We start from the raw sequence: 27,433 nt of genomic DNA, 5'->3' as shown, positions 1-27,433 counted from the left end.
CGGAGCAGCTGAGAGCCGATTGGCCTGGTGGCCTTTGAGTCCAGCAGCAGGGGGTCCCGAGTGCTTTGATGTGTAACAAACTGTTTAATAATCTCTGAGAGCTAGAAGCGGCTCCTGGAGCCTCATAAAAGGCCAAGCACCTGCTATGTGAGTAAAATCCTCTACTGCAGTGAGTGGTGCAGCACCAATTATTATTATTTTTTTTTTATTTTCTTAGCTGTATTTGCATTTAAAAAGTTACGAGGTTAATAACACGTCAGATAAAAACTCTGCTCTGTGCCCAAACGGTTTAAGAGTCAGTGGAGCCGGGCCGGATCCGGTATGAGGATCTGAGCTTAACTCACCTGCACATAAACCCACCATAGCACCACTAACTTCCCAATTACTTGATCTTATTTATTTATTTGCTTGCCATCTGTGCTCAGTGTTGCATCCACTGAAAAAGGCTACTGCTTGATTATATATTTTCAAACATTTCATGTGAATTTATTGGTGTCATGTCAATTTAATATTTAAGAAGCGCTAGAAATTATTGAATTGGCTTCAAATTGAGACACTTAAACCCCTCAAACACTAAAGATTGAGGGCTGCTGTCACCAAAGGATTTTTTTTAAAGGCTGAATAACCTAATTAAGTAAAAATCTTCAAAATTGTTCCATAAAGCTGATTCAGGCTGATGAATTATTAAAAAAAGAAAAATATTTTGCTTGTCCAACAAGCTACTCCATCATGGTGACGGTGTCCTTTCTTTTATGTGCCTCTGGTGTGCATACGTTTTTAAATGTCTTTGCCTTTTTCTTTATAGGCTGTTAATGACTTTCAGACGTAATGCACAAATTCCGAATCCTTAAATAACACAAAAATACAGATCCAGCTTGTTGTGATGCAGCAATTACAGCTAAAATTATGTTAAATCCATTGTCATTTGAGTAAATGTTGACTTTAAACGCATTAAAAAAAAAAAAAATCAAAATCAGCTGAGGATGTTGAAGAAATGGAACGAATCTCAACCGTGACCACTAGGTGTCTCCCTACACCACCCCAGTACTCCTGCTCTCGTGTTGATGAGGAAAAAACAGGCTGTTGATGCATTCACTTGATGTAGATTAAAACTGCGCTCACATCATCAATGAACTCGGTTATTTCTGTTGTTCAAGTTATGTTTGCGAAATGTGTGTGTGGGCTACGGAGAAATCCGAGCTGACGTCCTGTCTTTCAGGTCAAACTTAGGTGGACGTTTCTCCTTGACACCAGCAGATGGCGCCATTTCCAAGCAAATCTAATCAGATTAAACGAACCCTAACTTGGACTCAGCTCCTGTCTGTCTGCCAGTAATTATGTCAGCTGATCGGAGAGAAAAATGAAAGCTGGTGTTCCGTGTTGATTTCGTTCCACAGTTTGTTTGTGTTTTTTTCCCCCTCTCTCCCAAGAACAAAGCAAATGTCATATTTTTTGGGAGGGGAGTAAGGGGACTTTTTCGAAGATGACTGTCCACATTTTTGCTTTTTAAAGACAGCGCAGGGTACGTATTTGGTTAGCGGAGGGAAATCCGCGTCTTACTGGCACGCTGCAAAGCCGTGACGCAATCCACGCTCCGCTGCTGCAACACAATAAAATATGAATCGCCAGTGCGCCGACGGTCCGACCGCTCCGTAAGAATCATTCAAGGAAGGTGAGGAGGGGGGTGTGGCGCCAACCAACCCACCCGTTTACCAAAACAATACACGCCCCATGGCCCTTGCATGTGGAGCGTTTAATAAAGCCGGAACCAGGAGCCAGGTGTGATCAGCCAACCTTCAGCGGCTCAGCGCCCTCCGTCTCCTCTCCTCTGCAGGCTGCGGGGAGGTGAAGAAGGCGCTCCGAGCGGGGAATCTCATCGCATTTACGCAGATTCGGATCCTCGATGCTGAGCAACGCAGCAGACTGAGGATGGGGATGCGATAAGCGGAAGGTAAGACTGATCACACGCAAAGCAAACAATAAATAAATAAATAAATGGGGAGAGGACCTTTAAATAGATCCGAATTACAGGAGGAGAGAAATCAACAAGGATGTTGTCCTCCTTTCTGCACCAGCCTCGCTGTTTCTGGATGCCACAGTGCTGTCCAGCATCATGAAAGATGTTTCTGTGCCTGCACAGTGCAAGCCATGGACTGTCTTTTTTAGTTCTGTGGCGTGGGGCCGAATAATTCACGGCTGCCATAGAGAAGGGGTTTATTCTTGGAAGTGTCACTGGTGAACTCGGTGAGCTCCTCATTACCCATGCAGCCCACTGTGAGCTGCTCAGGTTGGTTATAAGGGCTGCTGATGCTGCTGCTCAGTCCTCCTGTCGTCTCCTCTGGGTTCCCCTCTGAGCAGCAGGCCACAGAATCACAGCCACTGGACAGATCAGCGGTGGGTTCATTCTACAGGTCTGGAGAGAGAGAGAGAGGACTTCTTCCACAAGTGTGATTAATTACAACAAAATGTTAAAATATTTAATCTATCTGTCTGAAATGTCTCAGTTTTTTGCATTACATTTTTTCCTCAAGGAAATTTTTTTTTTTCAATATAGTTTTGTATTTACCTCCATCATGCTTCCCATAAACTCTCCCCAGTTTCCCTGTCCTGTAAAGACAAGTATATCCACTGCATGATGCTGCCACCACTGTGCTTCACTGTGGGGATTGTGTTGGTGACATTTAGTTGTTTTTCGTCAGAATAAAATAGGTTTCTTGAATACCACCATTTGAAATGGTTAATGTCTTTTGATGGTGCCAAGTGCTCTCTCAGATCAAGTTAGTTAAATCTTGATTTCCATTGGATAATCAGGAACCAATCGGTGGCAAGCCTTATTAAGCTTTTGAAGCACCCCTTGTTTAAATTGCTTTAGACATAGAAATGTGCTCTGCCCTGTTACAGTGGATGTGGCGTCTAAAGAGATTAAACTCCAGCCTCTTTGGAATAGGAAGCAAGACGGGGACTCAAACCACAACAGGAAACCAAGCTATGAATTCCTTAAAATAAGTAAGTAAATAAAAAAGGACTGAAGTCCTGTGACATGACCTCAAATGAACCATTTGAGCTGAAAACCGTTGAATGAGGCTGAAACCTTAATGCAAATATTCACTCTAGTTTTCTGACTGTTAACATGCTTAAAACTGCAAACAGAAATAGTTTTAAGGGAATTATATTTAATATAGAAAGTACTTCAAAAGGTTCCCTAGTGAAGATAAGTCTCCCTCAGTACATCTGGGCATTTCTGTAAAACAATATTTTCATTTAAGATTAAAATTAAGATTTCTGGTTATTCTGATCTTTTAATTGTTAGATTTTAAACCACTTAGCATTAGCTATATATGTTTTTTTTCCACTCTTTCCCTTTATATTTTCCTCTCAGTCAGTCAGGCCTTCTTGTGATCTTTCAAAGTGGATTGCTGTTGGTTCAAGCTTTCTGGTTGAAACTTGATCAGGATGCGTCAAGAGAAGAAGCATCCTAAATGTACAGGGTTAGATGTAACTCGTTGTTTCAGATCCAAACGTCTTTTTAATCCCCTTCACAGCAAATGAGGATTGAGAGTAATTACAGTTATCTCAGACAGATGGATCACACTGCCACTAATATATTTTAATTATGTAATTTCCTGCCCTCGAGTAACAAATTTAGCAGATTATCTTTTTTTCCCCCCCCTCTCTTTCTCTCTGTGTGTGCAGGCTCATTCCCACTCTGATCTGTGGCCAGGCTGTCGGTGCAGATTGTGTCTCTCAAGAGGAGAGTGAATGCCTCTAAAACGCCAAGGTAAAAACACGACACACTCGCGCTTTCCTCCTTTAACCTGGAGCGTTCGTGTGTTGGTTGGTGGTGATGTGGGAAGCGATTCGCGGCCCTGACCAGCCTCGCTTTTCCTCACTTTAATCTTCTCCGTCTTAACTTCTCCTCCGTCGCTCCGTGTTTCCACGCAGCGTCGTGTTTCTGAATGAAGAACAAGTTGACGGGGGAACAGCGTTTCCTGTATTTGATGGGATAAACTGCTGTAAGGGTAGAAACAAACAGTGGCGTCTGGACCGCTTGAATATGCTATTGTTGTTGGTTGAATAAGGGCTTTGGCAACGGCAGGTTGTGGCCTCTGTAACCCAGGAGATTCTGGGAAAAGTGTCCATTAAAACAGAAATGACACTGAAGCTGATTGGACTTGCCTGTGTTTATACCATGTCTGTGTTTACGGGCTTCTGTGATGCGCAGTGAGCGTTTCATCTTTAGCTGCAGCTCATATGCTGTTAAATTCATCCTCAGGGTGTTTGGCAAGCTGTCTCTTGGTCATCAGTCAGCCCTACGCTCCATCCACCTCGTCTTTAAAGCCACGTGTCGGGGCTGGAATATTTCATGTTTGCTGCCGTGGTGTTGAATTTGAAGTTTATCGGTGCAGATTTATGTCTCCTGTTTGACTGTAGCACATTGTGGAAAAAGGCGAAAAATGGTTTGAATGCAGTTCTTGGAAACGGTTCTCTAAAGACAATTGTAATGTCTGTGCATTTCCCTTATTCACATAAAGGCTGTCTACAACTTTACACATTTTACTACATTACAGCCACAAGCTTCAGTTTCTTATACAGGTATCGATAGAGTATGGTTAAACTTAGTTGGACTGGATGGAGAGCAAATCTGAAATATTGCCATAGATTTTCAGTTGGATTAATGTCTGGACTTTGACTAGGTCATCCCAACAAAATGAATGTGATGTGGTTTGCAAGTCTGACCGGAGGTTTTGGAATATTGTCCTGCCATAAGGTGAAACTTTGCCCATATCTTTTTCTTTTTTTTTTAGCCTCCATCAAGTTTTCTTCCACCGTTGCCCTGCACATGCCATCGTGTTTCACTGTGGAGATGGTGGGTCAAGGGTGAATGTTAGGCACCGTTCACAAAACGTATCTAAGTTGTGATGTTTAGGCAGCTCTTAAGTCAACCTTATATTTGATGCACATCCTTTCTTGCCATTGACATTGTGATACACAAAACCTCAGATAAACTAAGTAAGCAGTGCTTGAAAGCTGAACAAAAGCGAAAAAGGCGCCACACATACTAACATGCTTAACCTTTTGGTTAAGTTTTTCCTGACACATCCATCTCGCTGAGCTCCAACATGTTGAGGCCTCTTGAACGCTACTCTAAATAATCCTGACCTGGAACAGTCAGTCAGATGGTCTTGTCTTTCAACTCAATTTGATACACCCGATTTGATTTAGGGGTCTCAAAATAAATATGTCTGAGCTGCGAAGGAGCCAGCTTTTGAAGGAGTCCTAACATTTGCTGCATATCATGCAACCTGTCAGAATGCAGCTACATTGGGAGTTTTGCTCTGCAGCTGCTAAATATCACATGTCCCCTCCGTCACACATATATCTACGCTCTGATGTTAAACACAAGCAGACAGTCTTATTTCCTTTTTTTTTTTTTTTTTTAATTTTGCTGAAAAGAAACTGTCATGCAACACAGTTTTGCCATGGATGAATGCATAAGTGGATGTATACACAGAGCATGCAGCTTATGGCACTCTCACTGTCAAAATGAAGCTGCTTGTGGGGTATCCGTCAGCGCTTGTCAAAGTGACAGCCCATGAGTTTCAATGGTGCCACAGCTGCTAGCTTGGTGCTAATACTAGAGCCGAGGACTGCTCTTTGCCAGGATATGAAATAAATCGTTCTGAGCCATGACGTATAAATAATCCGCTTCTACTTTCAGAGGATCTTTAGCACCTGGAAGACAAAGCTGTCTGTTGTTAATGGGAAACTTAAAAGGAAGCAGTTAGGGGCTGGAGCTTCCCTCCTGTTGCGACTATCGCAGCCAACAGGAAGTTCCAGCATCAGATAGAAACGAGGAAGTTCGCTCGATCGTGCACAAATATTTGATCCCCACACAAAACACAACCTTTAGGGATAAAGTTTCATGAGGCCTGACTCAAGAGTACAGAAGTGCACGCTTTCGGTTCTTTCATAATTTTCCTTACGTAACACTGATGAGGTCTGGTATCTTTGAAAAGTTACTGTTTGAGAAAGATATCTTTGCATCTGTGTTGTGTCATCTACTCTGCTGGGGAAATAAACGCCCAGGATTAGCATGAATTATTTCACCATTCATGTTTAACGGTTTTAGTTGCTCAAGAGTAAGGGCTCGCTTTGTTGTATTTTAAGAAAAATAATTTTATAATAAACCTGATAAGTTTCATTGCTCATCCTCACACAGGACTTCACTTTAAATAATCTACAGGTTGTTTTATCAACCTTTTATTGAAGCTTGTATGTGGGCCATTGTTGTGTCCACATTTTCTGTGTGAAACCTGAGCTCATTTCTACTTGGGGCTTGACTTTGCTCCGAAATACTTGGTATTTTCCAGGTGTAGTCTTCGAGAGAAGACGGTTGCATTTCTGCTTATGCAGATGTTGCAGTTGTGTTGGTCATTTTTAAGCCTTAACCTTCAGCAGGCTTGCTCAGAGTGGCAGGGATGAAAGTTACCTCCACATCTGGGATCACGGCTCTTAACAGAAATATTTATTAGACTACTACTAAAACTGTCTGGCCTCATTTTCTTAATCTGAAATCTCATTTTCTGTGCTACAAAGCCTCAGTTGAAGCACCATCCTTCACTTGATGGTGGACTAAAGACCAAAACATATTTAACTATTCTTATCATTCTGTAAATCCACACACGTTTGATGTTTTCCCGTTTTTCTTTTTTCCTTCTTCGTTCCTCTGTGTGTTGTGTAATTGGATGGATTATATCTAAAACCAAAACCCTGAAGCTGTTTGGGTTTCATCAGCAGCAGTTACACAGATTATAAATTTCTTAATGCCGTCGAATGTTTGTATGTTTTGATCTCTAAACTGTCAAACTGGGTTATGTGGCGCGGAGCGTCAATATCCAATGTAAATCTTTTGCTTGGCGTGAAATCCGCTTGGCGCCTCTTGAGCAAATAAGCTCCTCCTAATGATGAAAATCAGCACCTTTTCATCTCAGTGTTTACAGGCAAGACTGTAGTGAAGAGTGGGAGTCGTCTGGAGAAAGTGTGTCCCAAATTCACTGAAATGATGTAAAAAAAAATTCTTTCTCCCTCTCTCTCTTCCTTCCATCCATCTCGTCTAAGATCGAGGATTTGTTTTGCAATCCAAACATGTTTGAAAAACGCACACTGTGTGTCTTTCGCTGCAGATCTTCTTCTAACTCTCGTTTCATAAAGTGAGGAGAACAGAACAAAAGGAGGGCAGAGCAATAAGTGCAGACGCAGATAAAGAGCTTCACTGTTGGCTTGGCAACCACCCGATCATGTGCATCGTGATATTTGAGGTGATGACGATGGTAGATTCTCGGCTGGAGAGGAAGGAAAACTGGCTTGATCCTGCAGAGTACTGTCAGTGCTCTTCATCTCTGTTTAATTGTTTTTTTGTTGTTGTTTTTTATTGTTGTCCTGCTGGAGCTTCATGACTCAGAGCATGGATGCTGACCGTCAAAGGGCTCCTTTGAGGCCTGATGAAGCCCATCGTACCGAACCCAGATTTAGGATTGTGTCAGGATTGGTTTCTGTGTTTCCTCCCATGTGGGAAGGGTTCACTGCAGGCAGTGTATTTTCACAAATAAAACTCCCTAAATAAAGTTCAGGAAACTAAGTGCCCTCCCAAGTCATGTAATCACTAATCACTCTGTGAAGGCCTCAGAGGTTTGTTAGACAACATCAACAAACATGATTATGAAGATGAAAGATTACAGCAGACGGGTCAGGGAAATAAAAATGCTGAGCAATTTAAGACAAGGTCACTAATGGCAACTCCACTAATATTACTTTTATGGACGGGCTAGTTGCAAGAAGAAAACTATGCTAAAAGAAATCCATCATAGTTCCTTTCTCAGGTTTATCACAAAACATGTTGGGGTCACACCAAGCATGTAGAAGAAGGTGCTCTGGTTAAATGAGACTATAATTGAATTTTTTTTTTGGCCAGCTCTCTAAATGCTTTGTGTCACCGAAAACAGACAACTACTAAATATGGCCCTGACCACCAGTAAGCATGGCGGTGGCGACATTATGCTGTGGGGAGGCAGGGAAAGGTGGATTGGAAGATGAATAGAGCTACATAGCTGCCATAGATGAAATCCTACAGTATCTCACTAGAAGTTCACCAGGAAAACATCACTAAACTTAGAACAAAAGATATTATTGCATAGTGTAACTCAGAGGATGGTTATGTGTAATTATGGCCTAGTCAAAGTTCAGACCTGAATCCAATTGAAAATCTGTGTCAAGACTTGATTTATATTTATGTTCATACATATGGAAGAAACATGATCCAAAAACACTTCCACCTGTAATTGCAGCAACAGGTTGCTTTACAAAGTGTTGACTCATGGGAGGTTGAATACAAACGCATGCCACACTTTTCAGATTTTACTTTGTCAAAAAAAAAACAAAAAAAAAAACAAAAAGAAAATATTATTTTCACTTCACAATTATGCATTTTCTTCCCTGTGTTGGTGCATAACATCAAATCTAAACACAATTCATTGAAGTTTGTGGTTGTAATGAAAAATGTGGGTTTACAAAACACTGTACATGTTTTTGCTACCCAATTATACCAGTTTAACCAGAATTATGACACTTTAATCTTGAGCTTGAGGCCATCTGTGTTGCTTACTCTTAAAATAGTTGAGAATCCCCTCTAGAAAAACATCTTTATAAAGTTAAAGTCTCATCGTGTGTGTGTGTGTGTGTGTGTGTGTTCTCTGAGTGCCGGCCGCCGTTTCTATTGTGTTGAAAATATTTTCAGAAACAATCGATATTTGTAGCCTTTTTCATGGTTTAATGTTCAGTCATTTTTGGTATTGATCAATCTGTAAAAGTTGATTTGCTTTCTGAATGAGGATATTTTATCACTAAGCAATGAAAAGCCTTTTCTATTAACATTTTGTCTCCTGTAGTGAGACCTTTGTGTGGGCATGGAGGTGTCAGGAGATCAGCAGCCACTCTAAGCTATTTTTAAGCCCTGCAGAGTTTGTATGGATGGGCAGCATCATAAAAAGTTTGGCTCTCTTCTTCTTTTTCACTTCCTGTGGCTGGCACGTTGCTGTTGTCATTGTTCTCTTGACTTTTCCACCTTTATCTCGTTACCCTTTTTTTTGTGCAGGTGCATAGAATGTTGTGTCATTATTACTTCCCTTTTGTCCGGTTGTTTCCCAGCCCGTTTTCTTTTTCACGTGTTCTTTGATTCGTTCAGATTTTGGTGATTTCTGTTTCAGACCAAACGGACAGAAGAGTCATGCAAGATTGAGAAAGTTGTTGCTATCGAGCAAAACATTTTGCATCTCCATTTTTGTTTCTTTTTTGTTTTTACACCTTTTAAATCTGCCTGCGGTTCCATCAATAAAGCTCAAAACAATATAGTTGTTTATCATAGTAACTTCTGGGACAATTTGTTATTGTGACATGCTTACCTCCATCTATATGCAATGAGAGTGAATATTCATGAGGTTACAACCTTTAAGACAAGTTTATTATGTATAAACATCTTTGACTCTGCAGGCTTTATTTAACATTGAAAGTAAAACTTCGTCAGTAGAGCACTGATTCAAAACACAGCAGAAAATGTGCAACCGATTGATGGATTAGTTTTTTAGTTTTTCTTGCGTAGAAGTAGAGACGTCTCCATCGAAGAGAGACTAACATTAGGTCCATATAAAACCAGACATGTTGCTGCTTTTCTCAGGTCCAGTGTACCGATGTGGTTTATTTAACAATAAAGGATAAAATTAACAGACTGCTTTATAGGAAAGGCTCCAAGTTACACCACTGAGGAGCTCATTTCTTTTTGGTACACAGAATGGCTGGACAAACTATAAGACAGGGTTGCTCAAGTCCAGTCCCCAAGAGCTAAAAATCCTGCAACCTCCTTCTTCTTCTTCTTCTTCTATTTTTATGGTGGTTGGCAAACAACTTACAGTGCGTTACTGCCGTCTTAAGTATGGATCAGATGTTTTATTTACTATATTCTTCCCAAAATACCCGTTCTTCTTAAAACTATGTCCCGAGATGACTTTTAACTTATTTAAGTTTCTAATTAACACATTTCTTTCATGAATATACTTATTTCATTCCAATATACTGTTTCTTTTTGCCCACAATAATTAGAACAACATGTTATCCTGCCACTTTTAGGTGCATTCCTGCTTTAAAATAACTGAGTCAAAAGCCTGAATTCCCTCCCCAGCAGTAGCCCAGCTCTGCAGAGGCCTGGTTACGAGCCATTCATTTGATCCAGGTGTGTTAAATAAGGGATACATAGAAGTAGCAGGTTGGTAGGACTGGACTTGGGCAACCCTGCTATAGAAAATACATTTCCATTTCTGCTTTAGAAAGCAGCCCATTCTCTTCACTAGACTAGTAGTTATTATGTTTTGAATTTGTTTTTAGCAGTGATGTTGGAATGGATATTATATAGAGATATTTTCTGGGTTACTTTACAAAGCTTTATTTCCTCCTTTTCAATTTTTTTTCTTGAACCCAAGTGTCTCATATCCTCCTGACTACCAGTAGTTAGTTACTCTATAAAAGGAAGTCGCCTTCCTTTTAGAGTCTTTCAGTCTCGTATATCATTCTTCTACCTTGCTGCTTTAAAACTCCCTCCCTTTCTCTCTCGTCTCCCGGGTTCTGGCTTTAGCTGATTAGAATGGCCCTGCTTGCTTTGATTAATTGGATGAGCCTTGTCTCACTGCCAGTCTCCTCTCCTCTCTGCTGCTCTCCAATTGTCTCCTTCTCATCCACAGGCAGCTAAAACAAACACAAAGCTTTTAATGAAAGTGGTGCTTTGAAAACACGGGCTAACTAAAGCTGCGGGTGAGCCAGCGAACATAAAGAGTATTTTTTTTCTAATGATGATTGTGGCCTTTATAGAAGTACTTTTAGCCTGTATGTAATACTTAAAGAGAAGATGTCATATAAACTACAAAATATGTAGTCTTAAATTAATAGACAGTTTAAAAAAAAAAAATCAGCAAAAACATTGAGGCCCATGCTGTAAATTGTTTTTATCCACTTTCTTAAAGGGATATTTTCTCATCAGAACCCTGTATTTACATTGATTCAGTGGGCAAAGCTGTGCCTCATTTGTCTTTTCACTGCGCCCTGCTGAACTTGACTCCAGGAAAGCTTGAAACCGTCGTTCTCTGCTCACCCTGTCAACCTTCTCCGTGTTTCAAATTGTCCCTCAGGCGTCAGACACCACAACAACCACCTCCATCTCTGTGGCCCTGTCTTCCAGCCCATTTGTCTCCTCTGTCTATTCCCTTGTCCTTTATTTGCACACATCTTTGCCTCTCTTGTTTCTCTCTCTCTCTGTCATTGCTTTTCCCCTTGTCTTTCTTAGAATTTCTCTTCAGAGGTTTGTCCATGAAAGGTCTTCTGATGACTCCTCAAACCCCCCTTGGCCTTTTCTTGGCCAATCTTCCCTTTCCTTGTTTTCATTCTGTCTGATCTGCCCCTAGCAAAGCCATACCAAAATAAAAACACGCACGTACAGAAAACCCCATTGTACCACAATAGAGTTGAAAGGTTGACTGGGAAAGTCAAATGCTCTGTTATTTCACCCAGGCAAAATACAATCTCTGTAGATGCGGTGCCAACCAGACAGCCCCCAAGGGGTGCTGAGGCTTTCTCCGAAATGGGGGCAATCACAAGAGCTAACTGCTATGTTGTTGTGCTCCGTCCCTCCCCCTTCTTCCATTACGAACCATTTCTATCTTCAATCCAAAAGCCTGAAAGCCACAGGCTGTTTGCAGCGTGTGTGTCTCTTTGTGCACATGTGTAATGTTAACCAAGGTTGATGGACTCTATATAACGTGGGAGAATAAATGGGCGTAATAAAATAGCATGAACAGATTCATTTTGCAGATTCATTGCATGACAAATGACTTTGTTCCAACTGTACTCAGAGTATTTAGTAAATACTTTTTTACTGTTGTAAAGAATTGTAAAAAGAATTGATAGAAAGTAAAGAATTGATTATACTTTTAAAAACTTACTTGAACTACTGAAGCCTTCCAGCCAGCAGCGGCGTTTGTACAGGGGTCCGCAAAACTCAGCTTTTATTTTGACGTTCCACTTCCGCTTATTGGCAAGCTAATGTGCATTACAGCTAAATGAACCTAAATATTTTATGAGCTAAATATTTAGCTTGAAAATTAAATGTTTAATTTGGAAAATATTTAAATATTACATTTAGTTTTAAAGTAATATTTAGCTCAGACCTAAACTTTTAGTTTGAAACGAAACATTAAGCTTCCTAGCTAAATATTTAATTTGAAAGCTAAATATTTAGCTTGTGAATTATGAAGAACATGTAAAAAAAATATGACTTTGAAAAATTAACTCCTGCATTTTTTTTTTTTTTGACAGTTTAAATAAACCAAAATTATTGCTGTTAATTTCTTTCTACTGTGTAACCTTACATACAACACCCCATACAGAGCCAGCCTGTCAGCTTCATCTTTACATAATGAGGGCTAATGGGTCGGGGAACACGAACATACTTGTCCAGTCCACTCATATTAGGATGAAGAGAGCTCAAGGACTTTTCTCTAGGGATCTTACCACATCCACCATAACTTCTAAATGCTCCTTACTTTAATTCATTTTTGAAGTTGTTTTTTGTGCTCAACAATTGCTATCTCCCCATGTCTCTTCCAGGCTGTGAGCCCTGTGGAGGGTGATGATGAGCAGCCAGGGCAACAGCAGAAAGGGAAGTGGCCAGCATGCTGACACTCCTCCTCTACGTCATGCACCAGGACCCAAGTTGCAGGTGCAGCGCTCCCACTCTCGTGACACTATCACCATCCACTTCTCCGCTCTGGGAAAGGAGGAGGAGGATGAGGAAGAGGAACTCTATGGGTTATCTGTTGAATGTGCTGCTGCTAAATCTGTTCTCGATGGTGCTGTGGGACCCCAAAGCCAAAGCACAGGCACTGATGGCCAATCTGTTGCCAAAGGCTTGGAGGCAAAAGAGGAGCTAGGGCTGGAGTCCGTTGATGCGGAGACCTTCTCTGGATCTCTAATGCCTGTTTCAGCTGCCATCCTTCCTGCGCAGCCATTGGGCTCGCATCCACACACGCCCTCTCTTGCAATGACTGTTAACCCTGTTTCAACTCACTCCCACCTGAGCTCCACTTCTCCTGCCAGCTCCTCCTGGGCATCCGATCGACCAGCCCAACCCCCTTTGATTAGTTCCACTTCTTCTTCCCCTTGTAAGTCTGCAGCCCCTTCCTCTTCCAAGCCTTTTCTCAGCCTTGTTAGATCTTTGTCAAATGATGTCGACTCTCGAGAAACTGCTCCTGTAATTGCTACTGTCGTACCCCCACATGCCAGACACAGACACTTAATGAAATCTTTTGTTAAGTCCCTCTCCACGGACACTTCAAAGGGCGAACATCACGAAGGGCCTCTTCAGCACCATTCTCACCACCAGCAAACCCAGCCAACCCACCGCACTCCGCCTCGCAACATGCAGCTTTTCAAGCAGTTCTCCCAGCCTCGTTTGTCTTCCTGCCCTGTCGCGGTCACTCAAGCAGGCGGAGACTCCAAAACAGCACCTTCTTCGCCTATTATGTCCCCTGATGGGAGATCTTTCTTTAAGGTCCAGGAGGTGGAGGCCAGGATAGAAGACACCAAGAGGCGGTTGTCAGAGGTGATGTCAGATCCCTTGCAGCTTTTTAGTAAGATTATTGGGGATGAGTCGAGTGTGGGGCCTGCTGGGAGTGCAGCTCATCGGGGCAAGTCGCTCTCCTCCAGTGCGTCGGAGCTCAGTGGCGTGACTGCGGTAAATGGACATACAGAAGCTAACAACAACTATAGCATCAAAGAAGAGGGGGCTGAAGGGGAAGAAGAGGAGGAGACTCCTACGGAGAAGGGCCCCGACTCGTCTTTTTTCTCTTTCCCATCACTGTCTCTTGCACCAGCTCTCACCCAGGCCTCGTCATCTACTCTCCACAGGTCTCCCTCTCTCACCCTGGGACGCTGCTCCATGTCAGCCCTGGTCGCTCGACAGGAAGATGAGGACTTCTGTGAACTGTACAGCGAGGACTTTGAGCTGTGTACAGATACTGAGACACCAGACGGTGAACGATCCATATCTCAGCAGCCTCATACTGGTAGCACTGGTTTGGGCAGTGAACTGGATGCAGAAGATGAAGGACTGGTGGAAGAAATGGAGAATGTGCCTGTGACTGGCCTCATCTTCTTAACACAGTTGTTGTATTTGTACTTAGTCCTTCCTGTGCCTCCATGTGTATGTTCTGTGTTACATGGGATAGTAGTTGGGTTCATGCTGGCCCTGCTGGTCCTTTGGCTGTCTGCTCCTCGATGCTCCTCATCAGGGACCAGAACAAGGAGATGGAGGAAAGACCAGCGAAATGTTCCCCAGCTGGATGTGAAAGAACCAGGAATATTCAAGGTGAGAGTCAAACAAAGCACCACAGAGTCAGATAGGGGCAACGAAATAATCAAAGGGACATCCATCGTATGAAAATTGAAAAAGTGCTTTGAAGGATTTGTCTAGGCAGGGATTTTAGAAGATCGTCTTGTCTCTGTTTTGAGTGTAACTACAAAGGAAGTCGAGTTTTACCAACAAATACCCATTCACTGACATCTATGTACAATCCCAGCAGCATTTCAAGGCAGTTTAGGATAAAATCTTGCTGCGTAAGCTTTCAGATGTTTGCATAGCTAAACTCAGGTCTGTTTAGTTGAAAAATTATTTCAACTGTGGATAAACATTATTTTACCAGTAGTGACTCCTGCTGTCCCGAACAGTTTGTTCAGTGCAGCACATTTGAATTAATCCTTGTGCTATCATTTCAATTCTTGGTTTAATTGGATGTTGATCTACAGTTTCTGCGCATTTGGTGTGGCGATTGCCCACAGAATCCATAGCAGGATTAATGGCAATTCCTCAGAAGCTCAAATTTTTTATTTTGACGCTCCATTTACTTTTCCTTGCCATTGTCTCGCAAAAGTACCAAAATCCCTTCTGATATTTGAAATAAATAAGGTTTGCGTCATATCTCTTGTTTTTTTTAATTATTATTCTTAGTGGTAATCTAAGAATCAAATTGTATCCAACCTCATAAAAGTCACAATAAAATATTGTTAGAGGAGCATCACTGCAATTATTTATATTCTTAGTCAAACTCATTGAACTCTGCAGAGAGTACGTGGAGAAATGCTTAGTTCTTCGATAAAGTTATGTAAGCATGTGTACTTGTAGGTGCCAAGCTTGTTGCAAAGGAGAGTCTGGTGGCTAAAGGGCACAGCTGTTCCAAAACAGGAGCCCTGTGGATATGTTAAACATGATGCCTCATGATAAAGCCAACGGCGATCAGGATAGAGAAGCAGCAGCAGCAGGAGGAATAAAGTTTCCCTTTTATTTTTCTTCTAAGCCTGAATAACTATTATGACAATATTTTTTATATTATCTGGCATAAAAAAAATCTGTTCTGATTTTGTAGCAGGGAATTCATGTCTTGCACCTACAAGAATGTCTTTCTGTTTGTAGCCGTTTCCAATATCGGTTGTTATGGCAACCTTCTTGTGCTGTAACCTGCAGGGCTGGATGAATGAGATCCAGAGCTACGACCCAGAGATGTACCACGCCACCTTGACCCACTCTGTTTACGTCCGCTTGGAGGGTTCTGTTCTGCGTCTTTCCAAGCCCAACAGGAACATCTCCCGCCGTGCCGCACACAACGAGCCTAAACCTGACGTCACCTACATTAGTCAGAAGATCTATGATCTGACTGACAGCAGGGTGAGGTGCTTATGGCGTATGCTATTTATTGAAATAGGTTTTATTAATTTTTTTAATGATTTAAAGCATGAGTCTGCATGCAAGAAGACATGAAATATTTATTGCCCAGTTTGTTTCTGTGTTGGATTACATTCAAAAGTGAAAACATTAGTCATTAGTTGACGATGACCCAGATAATCCTACAGAAACCTTAATTTAACATAAATATCAGACGGGGACATAAAAAGACTCAGTTCATCCTGGGAACGCTACCTGTATGCAAAAACTTGAGACTATAAAGAATGGGCATTCAGCTGCCCCAAAAAAACTTAAATCTGTATGTTTAAATCATTTCACTCCTGACTCAACAGATCTACCTGATGCCCCAGAGTTTGGCTAGGAAGAGGGTTTGGAACAAGAAGTATCCCATTTGCATTGAACTGGCCAAACAGGAGGACTTTATGTCAAAAGCAGAGGGAGAAAGATCTGAAGCTGGGGACGAGAGAACCACTGGACTGTGTGAGAAGCTCGAACGAACAGACAAAGCTGAAAAAGCAGAAGTTTGCACTTCAGCGGAGGAGCAGAGAAGGCCGACCGCCGGAGGAGGGGATCTGACAATCTACTTGTTTGGGAGGACTGGTCGGGAAAAGGAGGAATGGTTTCGGAGGTTTCTTCAGGCATCCCAGATGAAGTCGGAGGGGAGAGGTGGCAGCCTGTCTGGCATCTGCAAGAGTGGTGAGATGACTTCACGGTCACAGCTCTGGAGGTGTATGCATGACACGCACAGTGGAGTATTTTAGATTATCCATCTTTCTCCAAAGCACTCCCCGCTGTCAGAATCACCATTATTTTGAGCATGTAACTGCACTGCAATCAGATCTGTGTGTAAGCCTCAGCTTAGGGACTACCAATCCCCTGAACTGAGCGAACAGCAGAGTGTGAATGGGTCAGCAGGATTACATGCACAGGGGAGTAGCATATTATAGCATTGGTTTCCTCAGTGAGATATAAGCCTTTAAGGATAAGACTTCATACAAAAAGAAACATAGCATTCCTGGGTCCAGTGATGTAAGCAGAACAAGCTGGAATCAATTACTGTAGATGATTTAAATACATGCTGTTTCTGGGGTAATATAAATAGATTATGCTAATATTGTGCTGCAGTGCATTGTGAATAAGGAATACAAAAGAGATGCTAATCAGTCAGGCTTTCTCACAATCTTTAAGAAATTAATGATGAATGAAGGACTAATTCTTCCTGATGCATAATTTGTATCTTTGTATCACAGCTCTCTGCCATTTCCATTTCCATTAACATTCCACTTTTTCCTTCCACCTCTTCCAGCCTTCTTGTCCGCTCACAGCCGCAGTGGCAGCATCCAGTCGGGCGGAGGCCCGGAGGCTGACAGCAGGGGCAGCAGCAGGGGAAGCCAGGAGGAGCTGTCTCAGCCTCGGCACAGAGAGACCCCCGCCTCTCTCTCCGGTGGCTCAGCTGGGGGGATGAAGCAGAAGATGCTGTTGGACTATAACATCTACATGGCCAAATACGTTAACCCCCAGGCGCCGCCCGGAAGCCCGACGGCTCCCGACAGCCCCGGGCACACCCCTGAGAGCAGCCCTAAAGCTACCAAAAAGGTATGATGGGTTCATGTGAAGATGAAAATGCCTAGTGAGAACATCTGCTCGGGGGCTGGTCACAAGTAGACCAGTGGGGTTCCGAGTGTGTCCATCTTTTATAGTATTGATGTCCTGCTTTGACATTTTTGCTCTAAATAAGTTAGAGTGAAATGCAGAGCTTTGCAAAACTCTTGACAACCCTTGAACTATTCCACATTTTCTGCACACCTAGAGTTGGAGATTCTGTCTCATCTTTTTTGCTCAAATTCAATCAGGTTTGGAGTTAGCTTGTAGATTGAAACTCTGAACAGCAGTTGTCCATGTCTTGCCATGGATTACAAAATGGATTTAAGATTTGACTTTTACTAGGTCATTCTAATGCATTCTATAAACAAACCCATTTGATGGTGGCTCCGGTTGTATTTCAGGCTTATTATCCTCCTGGAAGGTGAATTTTTGACTCAGTTTTTGTTGTTTTGCAGAAAGTGTTTTTTGGGTAGTTTTATGGTTTATGGGCAATGTGGCTTCCCATCCAGGACATCACTGTTTGAAAACAGTACAAGCTCTCAAACAAAATTATGTTTAGCTGCACCCTGAACACATTCTTCTAGTGGCATGTTTAACAACCAAAGGGAACTTCTTTTGTTATGCTCAGTGTAAGCACTAAATATAACTATAAACCACTGATGAGAATGCCCACAGTAAAGAGAGAAGTAACAAAATGGTGTGACTGTTATCTATTTTTCTTTTTTGATTTTCAGTGTTAGTTCATCACCAAACAGTGTTTTGCAAAGAACCACTATAAAGTTTGATTTTGGTCACATCTGACCATTTTCTTCATGTTTCCACTTGGCAATATGTCAACAGGACTTATGTATTCTTTATCTATAAGTTTTAAACAATATACTACTGCCATTGTTTCACATATTTTCTTGGAAACAAGTCACGGTAACATTTTCCATGAGCACGCTGGAAACGGAGGGTGGTGGCAGGGTTATCAAAATGGTTAGCAGGGTCACTTCACTGCTCAAAGGTGCTGTCTGTTGCTGCTTGATGCCTTATGTTGTTTGTTATACATCCACATGGTATGTTTAACCCTTTCAAATTAAACCATATGGCCTTTATAGAGAGCTATCTGCCCTTTCACACACACAACATAGAGCGCCTGAGGCAGGGGGATCTACAGCAGAGAAGCAACAACAAACAAAGACATGATCAGATGCAGTTTGATAAGGTGGAGCTGGGTTGCATGCAGAAACTGCAGAGGTAGCCAGGCAGCCGAGTCTGGTACTGTCTCCTTGGAGGAGAATGATGATGTGCTGGCAACCTCGTGCTAACAAGACGAAAGCTGATGTGTGCATGTCCTTCAGTTACCCAGGAGTTCAGAGGAGGCTGCAGAGCCAGAGGCCTGGGTCAACGCCTTTCTGGGGAGGATATTCTGGGACTTCCTGCGAGAGAAGTACTGGGCCGACGTTGTCTCCAAAAAGATCCAAATGAAGCTCAGTAAAATCAGAGTGAGTCGTGCCACAAGTCCGCATAAATTACCCTAACAAGCAGAAGCAATTCATATGAAAACTCTACAAGCAGTTGTGTGACTATAAATTGTGTTAATGTCTGGTTTCACCTCTTAATCTCCTAATTTGACCCCTGTGTGCTTCAGCTGCCATATGTAATGAATGAGCTGACTTTGACGGAGCTGGATATGGGATTCTCAGTTCCTAAGATCCTCCGTGCCTCCAAACCCTCAGTGGACCACCAAGGTATGGGATATATTATTTTCGTGACTACACTAAGTAGTTCGGACATGTGAGGAAGAAGAAACTGGACATGTGGGTTTTGAATTATTTATCTACTGTACACCTGAAAAGTGTGGCTTGCCTTTGTATTCTGCACACTAGAGATGATGTGTTATAGAATAACTTTTTTCTGCAGTTTCCTGCAATTCTTTTTATTGATGTTTCTACCTAACAGCTTAAGTCGTTCTTGCTTCTCTATTGGTTTTAGGTCTGGACTTTGACTGGGCCACTGTAACACAGGAATGTGCTTTGATCTAAACCATGCAATAGTTATTCCATGGTAGTTGTGACTTATTTAATTTTCAATATTCCCCTGTATTTGTGTCCATCCATCTTTACCAACCAACTTTGACCAACTTCCTGTCCCCGGTGGGGGAGTTTAGGAGGTGTTGTAACATGCCTCATCATGATACTACCACCACCATGTTTCAGCATATTGAGGGTGTGTTAAAGGTGCACTACAATGGTAGTTTGCCCCCACACATGGAGCATCTTTTCATAGAACATCTTTCACACGTTTGCTGTGCACCGACATCATCACCATGACGTGGTAAAACTACAAATGGCACTTCCTACATCTTTCAACAATTGTTTACTTCTTGTCTCTCTTATAAAAGCCAGGTTTTGTGTGACCAATAGTTATCCCGTCAACAGATCTCATTAGCTGTGCTGTAGCGCTCTGTATTTTCTGTAGAATAATCATGGGCCTCTTGGCTGCTTCTATGATTAATGCTCTCTTTGCCTTGTCCATTAGTGTAGGTGGACAGCTATGGCTTGATAACTCTTTTCTTTTTCAGGAGCAGTCTTTTGTGAGATGTTTTGTGCTTGTGATATCATTGTATTACTTAGCCCTGCTTTAAACTTCTCCACAATTTTCCTACTGCCCTGTCTGCTGAGTCCCTTGGTCCTCAAGATGTTTGTTCACTGCTGTTCTATAAAAAAAATAAAAAAAAACTTCAGAGGCCTTCCAAGACGATCTGAATTTATGCTGATGTAAAATTACACTTGCGTCATCCTTCATTAACTAGTCTTAAACTGGCTGCATCAGGTCAGATTTAAGGATAAGAGAGTAAATGGGATAGAATACATAGTAGAAGTGTATTTGCGCACTCATATGTGTTGATTCTGCCTCACAAAATACAAATAAGAAACATTAAAATTTGTGATTGTAATGTGACAAAATGCAGAAAAGTTTAAGATTGAACATTTTATAATGCAATGTAGATATGTTGTTTTTCTTGACATTTAGGCTTTTTTTTTTAATTTTTTTTTTATACTTTTCATCTTAGTGGATTAAGACATCCTGCTTCCACTGCAGTCCTGCCTGTTTGTGTGCTGTGCAATATAAAGCCACAGTAATTAAACTTCACATCTTGGATCCCTTGATCCTTCACTGAAATGCTGACTCCTCCTTGCCACCCTTAGTCACAGTTATGAGCAAGAAATTGAGTTTTTAAGTACCAGGGCACACAGGATTGTTAGCAAATGTTAAAAATATTCTGGTTTTATTGAGCTCAGTTAAGAGAAGCAACATAAATGCTGACAGTGTAATCTGAATAACTTGCTTTCGTCTACTCTAAACCTTATTTCTGCACTATCTGCAAGGCTGAGAAAACAAGCAAACAAACAAAAAACAGGAAGATTAGCTAAATAAAATATTTTTACTTGCTGCAGAAATGAGGACTCGTTGAGCAAGCAACAGGTATTCAAATGTGCATTATTATCCCCCCACCTAACGATAAGCATAATGCCACAGAACTGTTTTTAATAGGAATGGTCATTCTTCCCTTTATCTATTAAAGGCCTTTCAGAAATTGCATATCAGAATCTCTCTTATTTTAATGAGTGACAACTGTAAAGCTTTCTGCATCTAGCAAACGCTTGATAGTTTTCTGTATTTTCCTTCACTCTCCTGCCAGGTCTTTGGTTTGATCTGGAAGTCTCCTATACAGGCTCCTTCCTCATGACACTAGAAACCAAGCTGAACCTGGCCCGCCTGGGGAAAGAAGGCGAAGGACTCGGGGATCATGGCAAAGAATGGTGAGAGTTTTGCTTACAATTTTAACTTTTAACTTTAAGAGACCCTGGCACATTCCAACCACTAATTTCAATGTGTTTTACTGGTATTAGATATGACAATTTAAGTGAAGTATATTGCGAGATGCAACAAATTTGTTTACGTTTACTCAATTTATGCAAAAAAAAAAGGTCTGGAAACTTTTGCATTTACTTGCATTTGTCCTCCTTTAATAAAAATTTTTTGCAATCAATTGCATTCAGAAGACAGCCAAATGACTGAGACCCAGAGCTAATGTGTAATAAAGCTATTGCACATGAGCAACTATTATATGTACACTCTACAAATGTTGTCTGGTAACAGTTTATTTGAAGGGGGTTGAATAAGACTGACATGACACTTTCATTAACATGACATAACACCTGTCATGAACATGAATAAGCCTTCATGAATATTTTAATATTACTGTTTAAACTTTACCTTTAATAACATAAAGTTACCTAATTTTTAAAGTGCAATCAGTAATACTTTTATAACAAATTTATATCAGTAATGATTTCTTGGTTAATGTCAAGTTGTCATAACAAAGACATTTTGAATAAATGTCAACTTTGTATTAAAAGTGTCATAATTTACCGAATGACGCTTTATGACAACAGTCATAATATTCATGAAGGCTTATTCATGTTCATGACAGGTTTTATGTCATGTTTATGACAGTGTCATGTCAGTCTTATTCAACCCCCTTCAAATAAAGTGTTACCTGTTGTCTTTATGGAAAAGTGACAAAAAGAAAGTTACTGTTGAAACCGCTATAGGAAGTCCAAGCCCTAAACAAACTGGATGCTAACTCAGCAGATCTGCACATAGGACCATATTAGCTATTATGTGTTTTTCACCGTTCCTACCTCTTTGGTGTTGACTCTTCATCCTCCTCCTCCTCCTCCTCTCTCTCCACTAATCCCCTCTTTCGGACGCCTACACTCACGGATTTGTCCAATGAATGGTGAGTTTGGGAATGGATGCCTACAACTGCCTGTCAACAAAACAATATATTATTTTTGGTTTTTTGCACTGGACATTTTGGATTTTTACTTTGGATCAGTGGAGTTTTACCGCTAGGGATTTATTTTAGTTGCAGTTCATTAAACAGAAGTGGGTTATGCCCAAAGCTGTTTTGTGTGAAGCTATCATGGTCTGACCTTCAAACAGTCATTGTATGTTTGTGTTCCCGCGACAGGTCCAGGCCACGGACGTACTGTCTGGCCGACAGCGATGAGGAGTCATCCAGTGCTGGCTCATCAGATGAGGAGGATCCCCCTGAACTGCTCAGTGACAAACCCAATCTGCCTGCATCAGAGGGGTGAGCAAGTGTCTCTTTACAGGAGACATGGACACAAATCTGAATTAAAAACTGCTCAGATTTAAGTCAACAGTGATGTTTTAAAGCATTCCAGGTCCACTCACCCACTCATTCCCACAGGTTTGAAGGCTTGCTGCTGATTTAATGCATCACCTACTCCCCTCCCCATCACCATCGTGGGTGCTGAGTAGCAGGAGATGCTGTTATGAATAAATGATGAACCTGACTCACTCCTTTTCTAAATCTCCCCCCCCTACCCCCCTCCTTCGTCTTCTCTCTATCTACCTATCCTCTGCCCTTGTAGCTACGTAGGAGGCCACAGACCCAGCAAGATCATGCGCTTTGTGGACAAGATAGCCAAGTCCAAGTACTTCCAAAAGGCAACCGAGACCGAGTTTATCAAGAAGAAGATGGAGGAGGTGTCTAACACACCCCTCTTGCTCACTGTGGAGGTGCAAGAGTGCAGGGGGACGCTTGCTGTCAACATCCCACCTCCCCCTACGGACAGGATATGGTATGTTCAGGAGCATACCAAAAAAGGGACTATTGTAGGCTGGGATTGAGTGGGAGTCCTGGCTTAAGAGCATAACGGTGCGCCCTCTGCTGGACACCTGTAGGCATGCATACGTTCACAAAATATGAATGTTACTGTAACAACAACAGCATTGTTTTTGATCCAATTCAGTATTATGCACCACACTGTTAGTCACAATTGGGATTATATCAATGGATATGAAAAGTCAGTCAAAGATCTTGTAACCTAAATATTTTAACAACTTGTGGCAAGAAAAATATGTCCTCTTGACTTTCAGGTATGGTTTTCGGAGTCCTCCCCATCTGGAGCTGAAAGCGCGACCCAAACTGGGCGAGAGAGAAGTCACTCTGGTTCATGTGACGGAGTGGATCGAGAAGAAGTTGGATCAGGAGTTCCAGGTAATCTAAACTCAATTTTCCAAGCTCAAGAGGCCAGTTGTTTAGTTCACAACGGTAAAAAGAACAGCTCCTGAGATATTTATAAGGATTTAGATGAGGATTTCTTGCTTTCTAGAAGCATTTAAAAGCTGTCTCTGTCTGTCTTGACTCTTTACCAATAATCGCAGCCAGATTAATGATATGCCTGGTATGTGATTGCAAACTGCTAAGGGTCTCTGTTATGTTCACCACATGTTTACATTTACCTCTGCCTGACCCTTCTAGGGCTGTTATTATGTACAACCCCCTTCAATCAGGGCACCATAAAAACATAGCACTGTGCTGCACATGGTTGTCTCTTGTGGATGAGCATCTGTTTATATGTGTACATATATAAACAAAAAAACTCCTAACTTTAATGCTCATTGTGTTTTAGAGACAAAACGGGATTTGAAAATTCACCTTTCTTTTTGTTAGCTAACCATCTTTCGTCTCCTGCAGAAAATATTTGTGATGCCAAACATGGATGACATATGGCTACCCATAATGCACTCTGCCATGGATATGCGCTCAAATGCCAACTTGACTGTGACAAACGATGCCTTGAAGGATCCAGAGCCGGAAGAGTCTGAGCTCTCTGATGTGTGAGAGGTGTTCAAATGTAGGGCGGCAGGCATTTTATGACACAATGATACAGGACGCCCTAAACGTCTGTTGGAAACTAAAGGTGCAGCTGCAGCCCTGGCCAGCTTTACGGTTATTTTCTTTGTTTTTCAATGCTACTGTTTCAATAGATGGTTAACAGTAAAAAAAAAAAAAAAAATCATCCAAAAAACTGAAAAGCAGGATGAAGAGTTCTCTTATTTTTAAATGAAAGCAGGAGAATTGAAGGAGAATGTGACGCTGTTACCATCTGACTACACTTCTTGGGTCTGTTTATCTGACATTCAGTATTCATTCAGTTTGATGAAGCGGGGTTCATGGGTCAAGCTAAAATACAGCAACCTCCACAATTACTGGAATGTCAAGAAAACTGAGCAAAAACCTCACAATAATGCCATTTATCTATTACCACAGTTACATAATCCCATGCTGAAAACCTCCAGAAAAATCCAACCCTTAATTTGAACGCATTTATTCGACAAGGCAAAAAAAACAAAAAATATCTCTCAAAAAAATGGGTGCTACAATTTTTGACACTTCCTTTAAAAAAGTAACTGACCTTCTTTTCTTCACTTTACATTTTACTTTGAAAGGTTGATCACCATTTAGAAACATTTGGTAAGTGTGACGAGACTTCTGGTTTCTCTGTAACCAGATATGACACAAAAGAATATATGTTTGAAGTACTTTTCAAAATGGGAAAGACAAGAAAGCATCTCATTAAAGTATGTGACAGGAATGCGTTTACCTGCATAACAAAAGACATGCCAACTCTGCTTAATTTGTCAATATCTACAATGAGAGCAATATTAAAATTTTTGAGACAACAGTAGGTGTGACAGATGAGAATGGATGATGATGATCTTCCATTTCTTGCCACAGCACAGTGAGTAGGATTGGAAGGGAGGGAAAGAAAATGTCTTATGTATCCTGTCATAGTATACATAATTATGTGGAGTTATGTGCTTGGTCTAATAAGATTTTTTATTTTTTTGCAAACACTTCATGAGGGTTTGACATGACACAAAAAATGAATATCTTAAAATGCATTTCATGCCCACTCTCATGCAAGAGGGTGGATATGTGACACTGTGGGTCTGTTTCCTTTCTACAGCCCATTGAAGCTGGAAATGCTAAGATATTTTCTATAGAAATCTGGAGTGCCCTGCCAGAAAACTAAAAATGGACTGTAAAGTTATAGGTGAAGATCAAGGTTGTGCAAATTGTTAATGGGAATAAAAGTAAAGAAGTGTTGCTCCCGCCTCCCAAACAACGTACCCAAATTAAATGTTTTTTGTTTTTTTCCAGAGAGATGTTGTGCTACTGCAATAAAAGGTGCCATTCTTTTTACATCCTTACCAGTAAATGTGGAGGATACTGTAACACAACAAAAAGCCATCCTGAGTCAGCAAGAGGAACCATATAACCTGTGATGTGTAGCTGTACCTAACATGATTGTTGGACAGTGTTAACTTTTTCTGTGAAGTTGTTAAATGATGAGTGTCTTATTGTTACTGTTATGAGGATTAGCTAGAACTGTGGCCACTGATGAAGACCAAGGGTAAAATATATTTTTTAAAAATCCCCGTTTTAGGAGTTTGCTTAGACCCAATCACGTATCAAGCATACAGTGGATTGCAAAGGTGTAAGATTTTGCAATACAAAAAAATACTCCACCTTTTATGCTACGTTTATCCTGTACAATTCGGCTGAAAATCATTCAAATCTTTTGGGAGATAAAAAAAAAGGTGCAAAAACCTGGTTGTAAAAGTGTTCAACCCAGTACTGGTTGTGTCCTCCATATGAACTTAAAAAATCTCCACAGACCTTTGTAGGTGAACGTGTTGTGATCTGGTGAAACCTGAATTTTGAATTTAGGGCCTTGATTTTAAGGTGTTTGTTGGCAAAAACAACAAGCCATATAAACAAATTAACTACACAGTGATGCCAGTAATATGCTCTGGAGCTACTTTTTCTTCAGATAAAATTGCATTAGTTGTCTGGTTGGTTTCCCATACCAATAAATCAAAAGTTGCATAAAAAAGTATTAGTTTCAGGGTCTGCACACTTTTGCAACCAAGTTATTGCACTTTTTTTTAAATGGCTAATTTTCCCCAGAGTCATTAGTTTGTTTCAGTGAAATTGCACATAACATCACGCTGAAGGTGGAAAAAGTTTGGAGATGATTCTTTTTTTTGTTTTTAGATCACAAATCCCAACAGGGGTCTTCTTAGATCCACTGCACCTTTCATACCATTCTTTTATCAGTAAACCACATTGCTGCCTGGTGCATTTATGCAAATTAATCCAGGGTTTATAAATGGTTCCATAGTAGACAGGTGGTCCATTAAAATCCATCATGGCAACTATGCTGTCATACAGCATGTGTGCTTTGTACTATGGAACAGACATTCGAGCTAAAATGGGCTGGTTGTAGGAAATGAGGCAAACAAAATGGCTCAACCTCTGCTGGTATCTTGAATGTATAAATAAAAGGAACTCCTCAGCTCTCCCAGGAAACACTTTCACTGAAAATGTGTTTCTGAGCAACATGTTTAAAGCTACATCCAGAGTTGACTAAAAGTAATAATTTTCTATTTGTATTGCCAAAGGGAATATAGAAGGTGTGAAATAAAGCAATCTGTTAGAAACTTTCTGCTTTCGTTGAGGTGACGCACATCCAGTGTTTCAGCAACTGGAATGGAAAATGAGGATGAATCACAGAGTGAGACTCTTTCTGTACAACAGGATACGGAAACCTCAAGCAGCACCACAGAGCTGGAAGTTTTAGGTGTAATAAATCTAGTTTTATTGAAATAAACAGCATTCTGGATATCAGCCATATTATTTAGTGTCGTCGGCGGTCATACAGCTAAAGAATGCCGTTTCGTTTTCATTTATTTGCTGTTCTGTTGTCTTTAAAGAGCAGCGACACCAATAATCTAGAAACCCCTGGAACTTTTCCTGTCTGCTTCAGAGGTGACTTTATGTATTTTTATGTTCAAATAGGTGTGTGTTGGCTAGCATATGAGGCAGAAAGTGCCTTTGAGATAATCAAACATTCCTTCATAGTGAGCCACCTCATTTCTCTCATCAGTTAATGAACTGTTATTGTGCCATTATTGTTAAGACATGCCTGTTGTTTTTCACCTTTCTTTGCGGTTCATTTGCACATTGACCAAGATATCAGGCTATTTTGTTCTGTGATATTGCAGAAATGTTACTGTTCTGTTTATTGTGGATCAATAAAAACAATTTGGAAAAAAAAA

General features: G+C 41.0%; 1 protein-coding gene across 3 annotated transcripts; it reads left to right on the top strand.

The window, feature by feature from the left end:
* Window positions 1-1,345: 1,345 nt before the first annotated feature.
* On the top strand, window positions 1,346-27,433 carry tex2 (testis expressed 2). Of its 3 annotated transcripts, XM_088008334.1 has the most exons (15): window positions 1,346-1,672; window positions 1,835-1,951; window positions 2,902-3,006; window positions 3,694-3,778; window positions 12,706-14,464; window positions 15,617-15,817; window positions 16,168-16,531; window positions 17,142-17,431; window positions 18,784-18,927; window positions 19,074-19,173; window positions 21,129-21,249; window positions 22,467-22,589; window positions 22,894-23,103; window positions 23,402-23,522; window positions 24,003-27,433. In XM_088008334.1, the coding sequence occupies exons 5-15, from the start codon at window positions 12,728-12,730 to the stop codon at window positions 24,147-24,149; spliced, it is 3,558 nt and encodes a 1,185-aa protein (XP_087864460.1). In that variant the 5' UTR covers window positions 1,346-1,672; window positions 1,835-1,951; window positions 2,902-3,006; window positions 3,694-3,778; window positions 12,706-12,727; the 3' UTR covers window positions 24,150-27,433. The 3 variants fall into 3 exon arrangements, with proteins under 3 accessions (XP_087864460.1, XP_014844252.2, XP_014844251.2); XM_014988766.2 differs by having other exon boundaries at window positions 1,346-1,951; XM_014988765.2 differs by lacking the exon at window positions 2,902-3,006 and having other exon boundaries at window positions 1,346-1,951.

The sequence above is a fragment of the Poecilia mexicana genome, unplaced genomic scaffold, assembly GCF_051168715.1.
Source record: "Poecilia mexicana isolate PSO_F unplaced genomic scaffold, ASM5116871v1 scaffold_8, whole genome shotgun sequence".
Classification (NCBI taxonomy): Eukaryota; Metazoa; Chordata; class Actinopteri; order Cyprinodontiformes; family Poeciliidae; genus Poecilia; species Poecilia mexicana.
The sequence above is the reverse complement of the archived record's forward strand: the minus strand, read 5'-3'. Positions and strand labels throughout refer to the sequence as shown.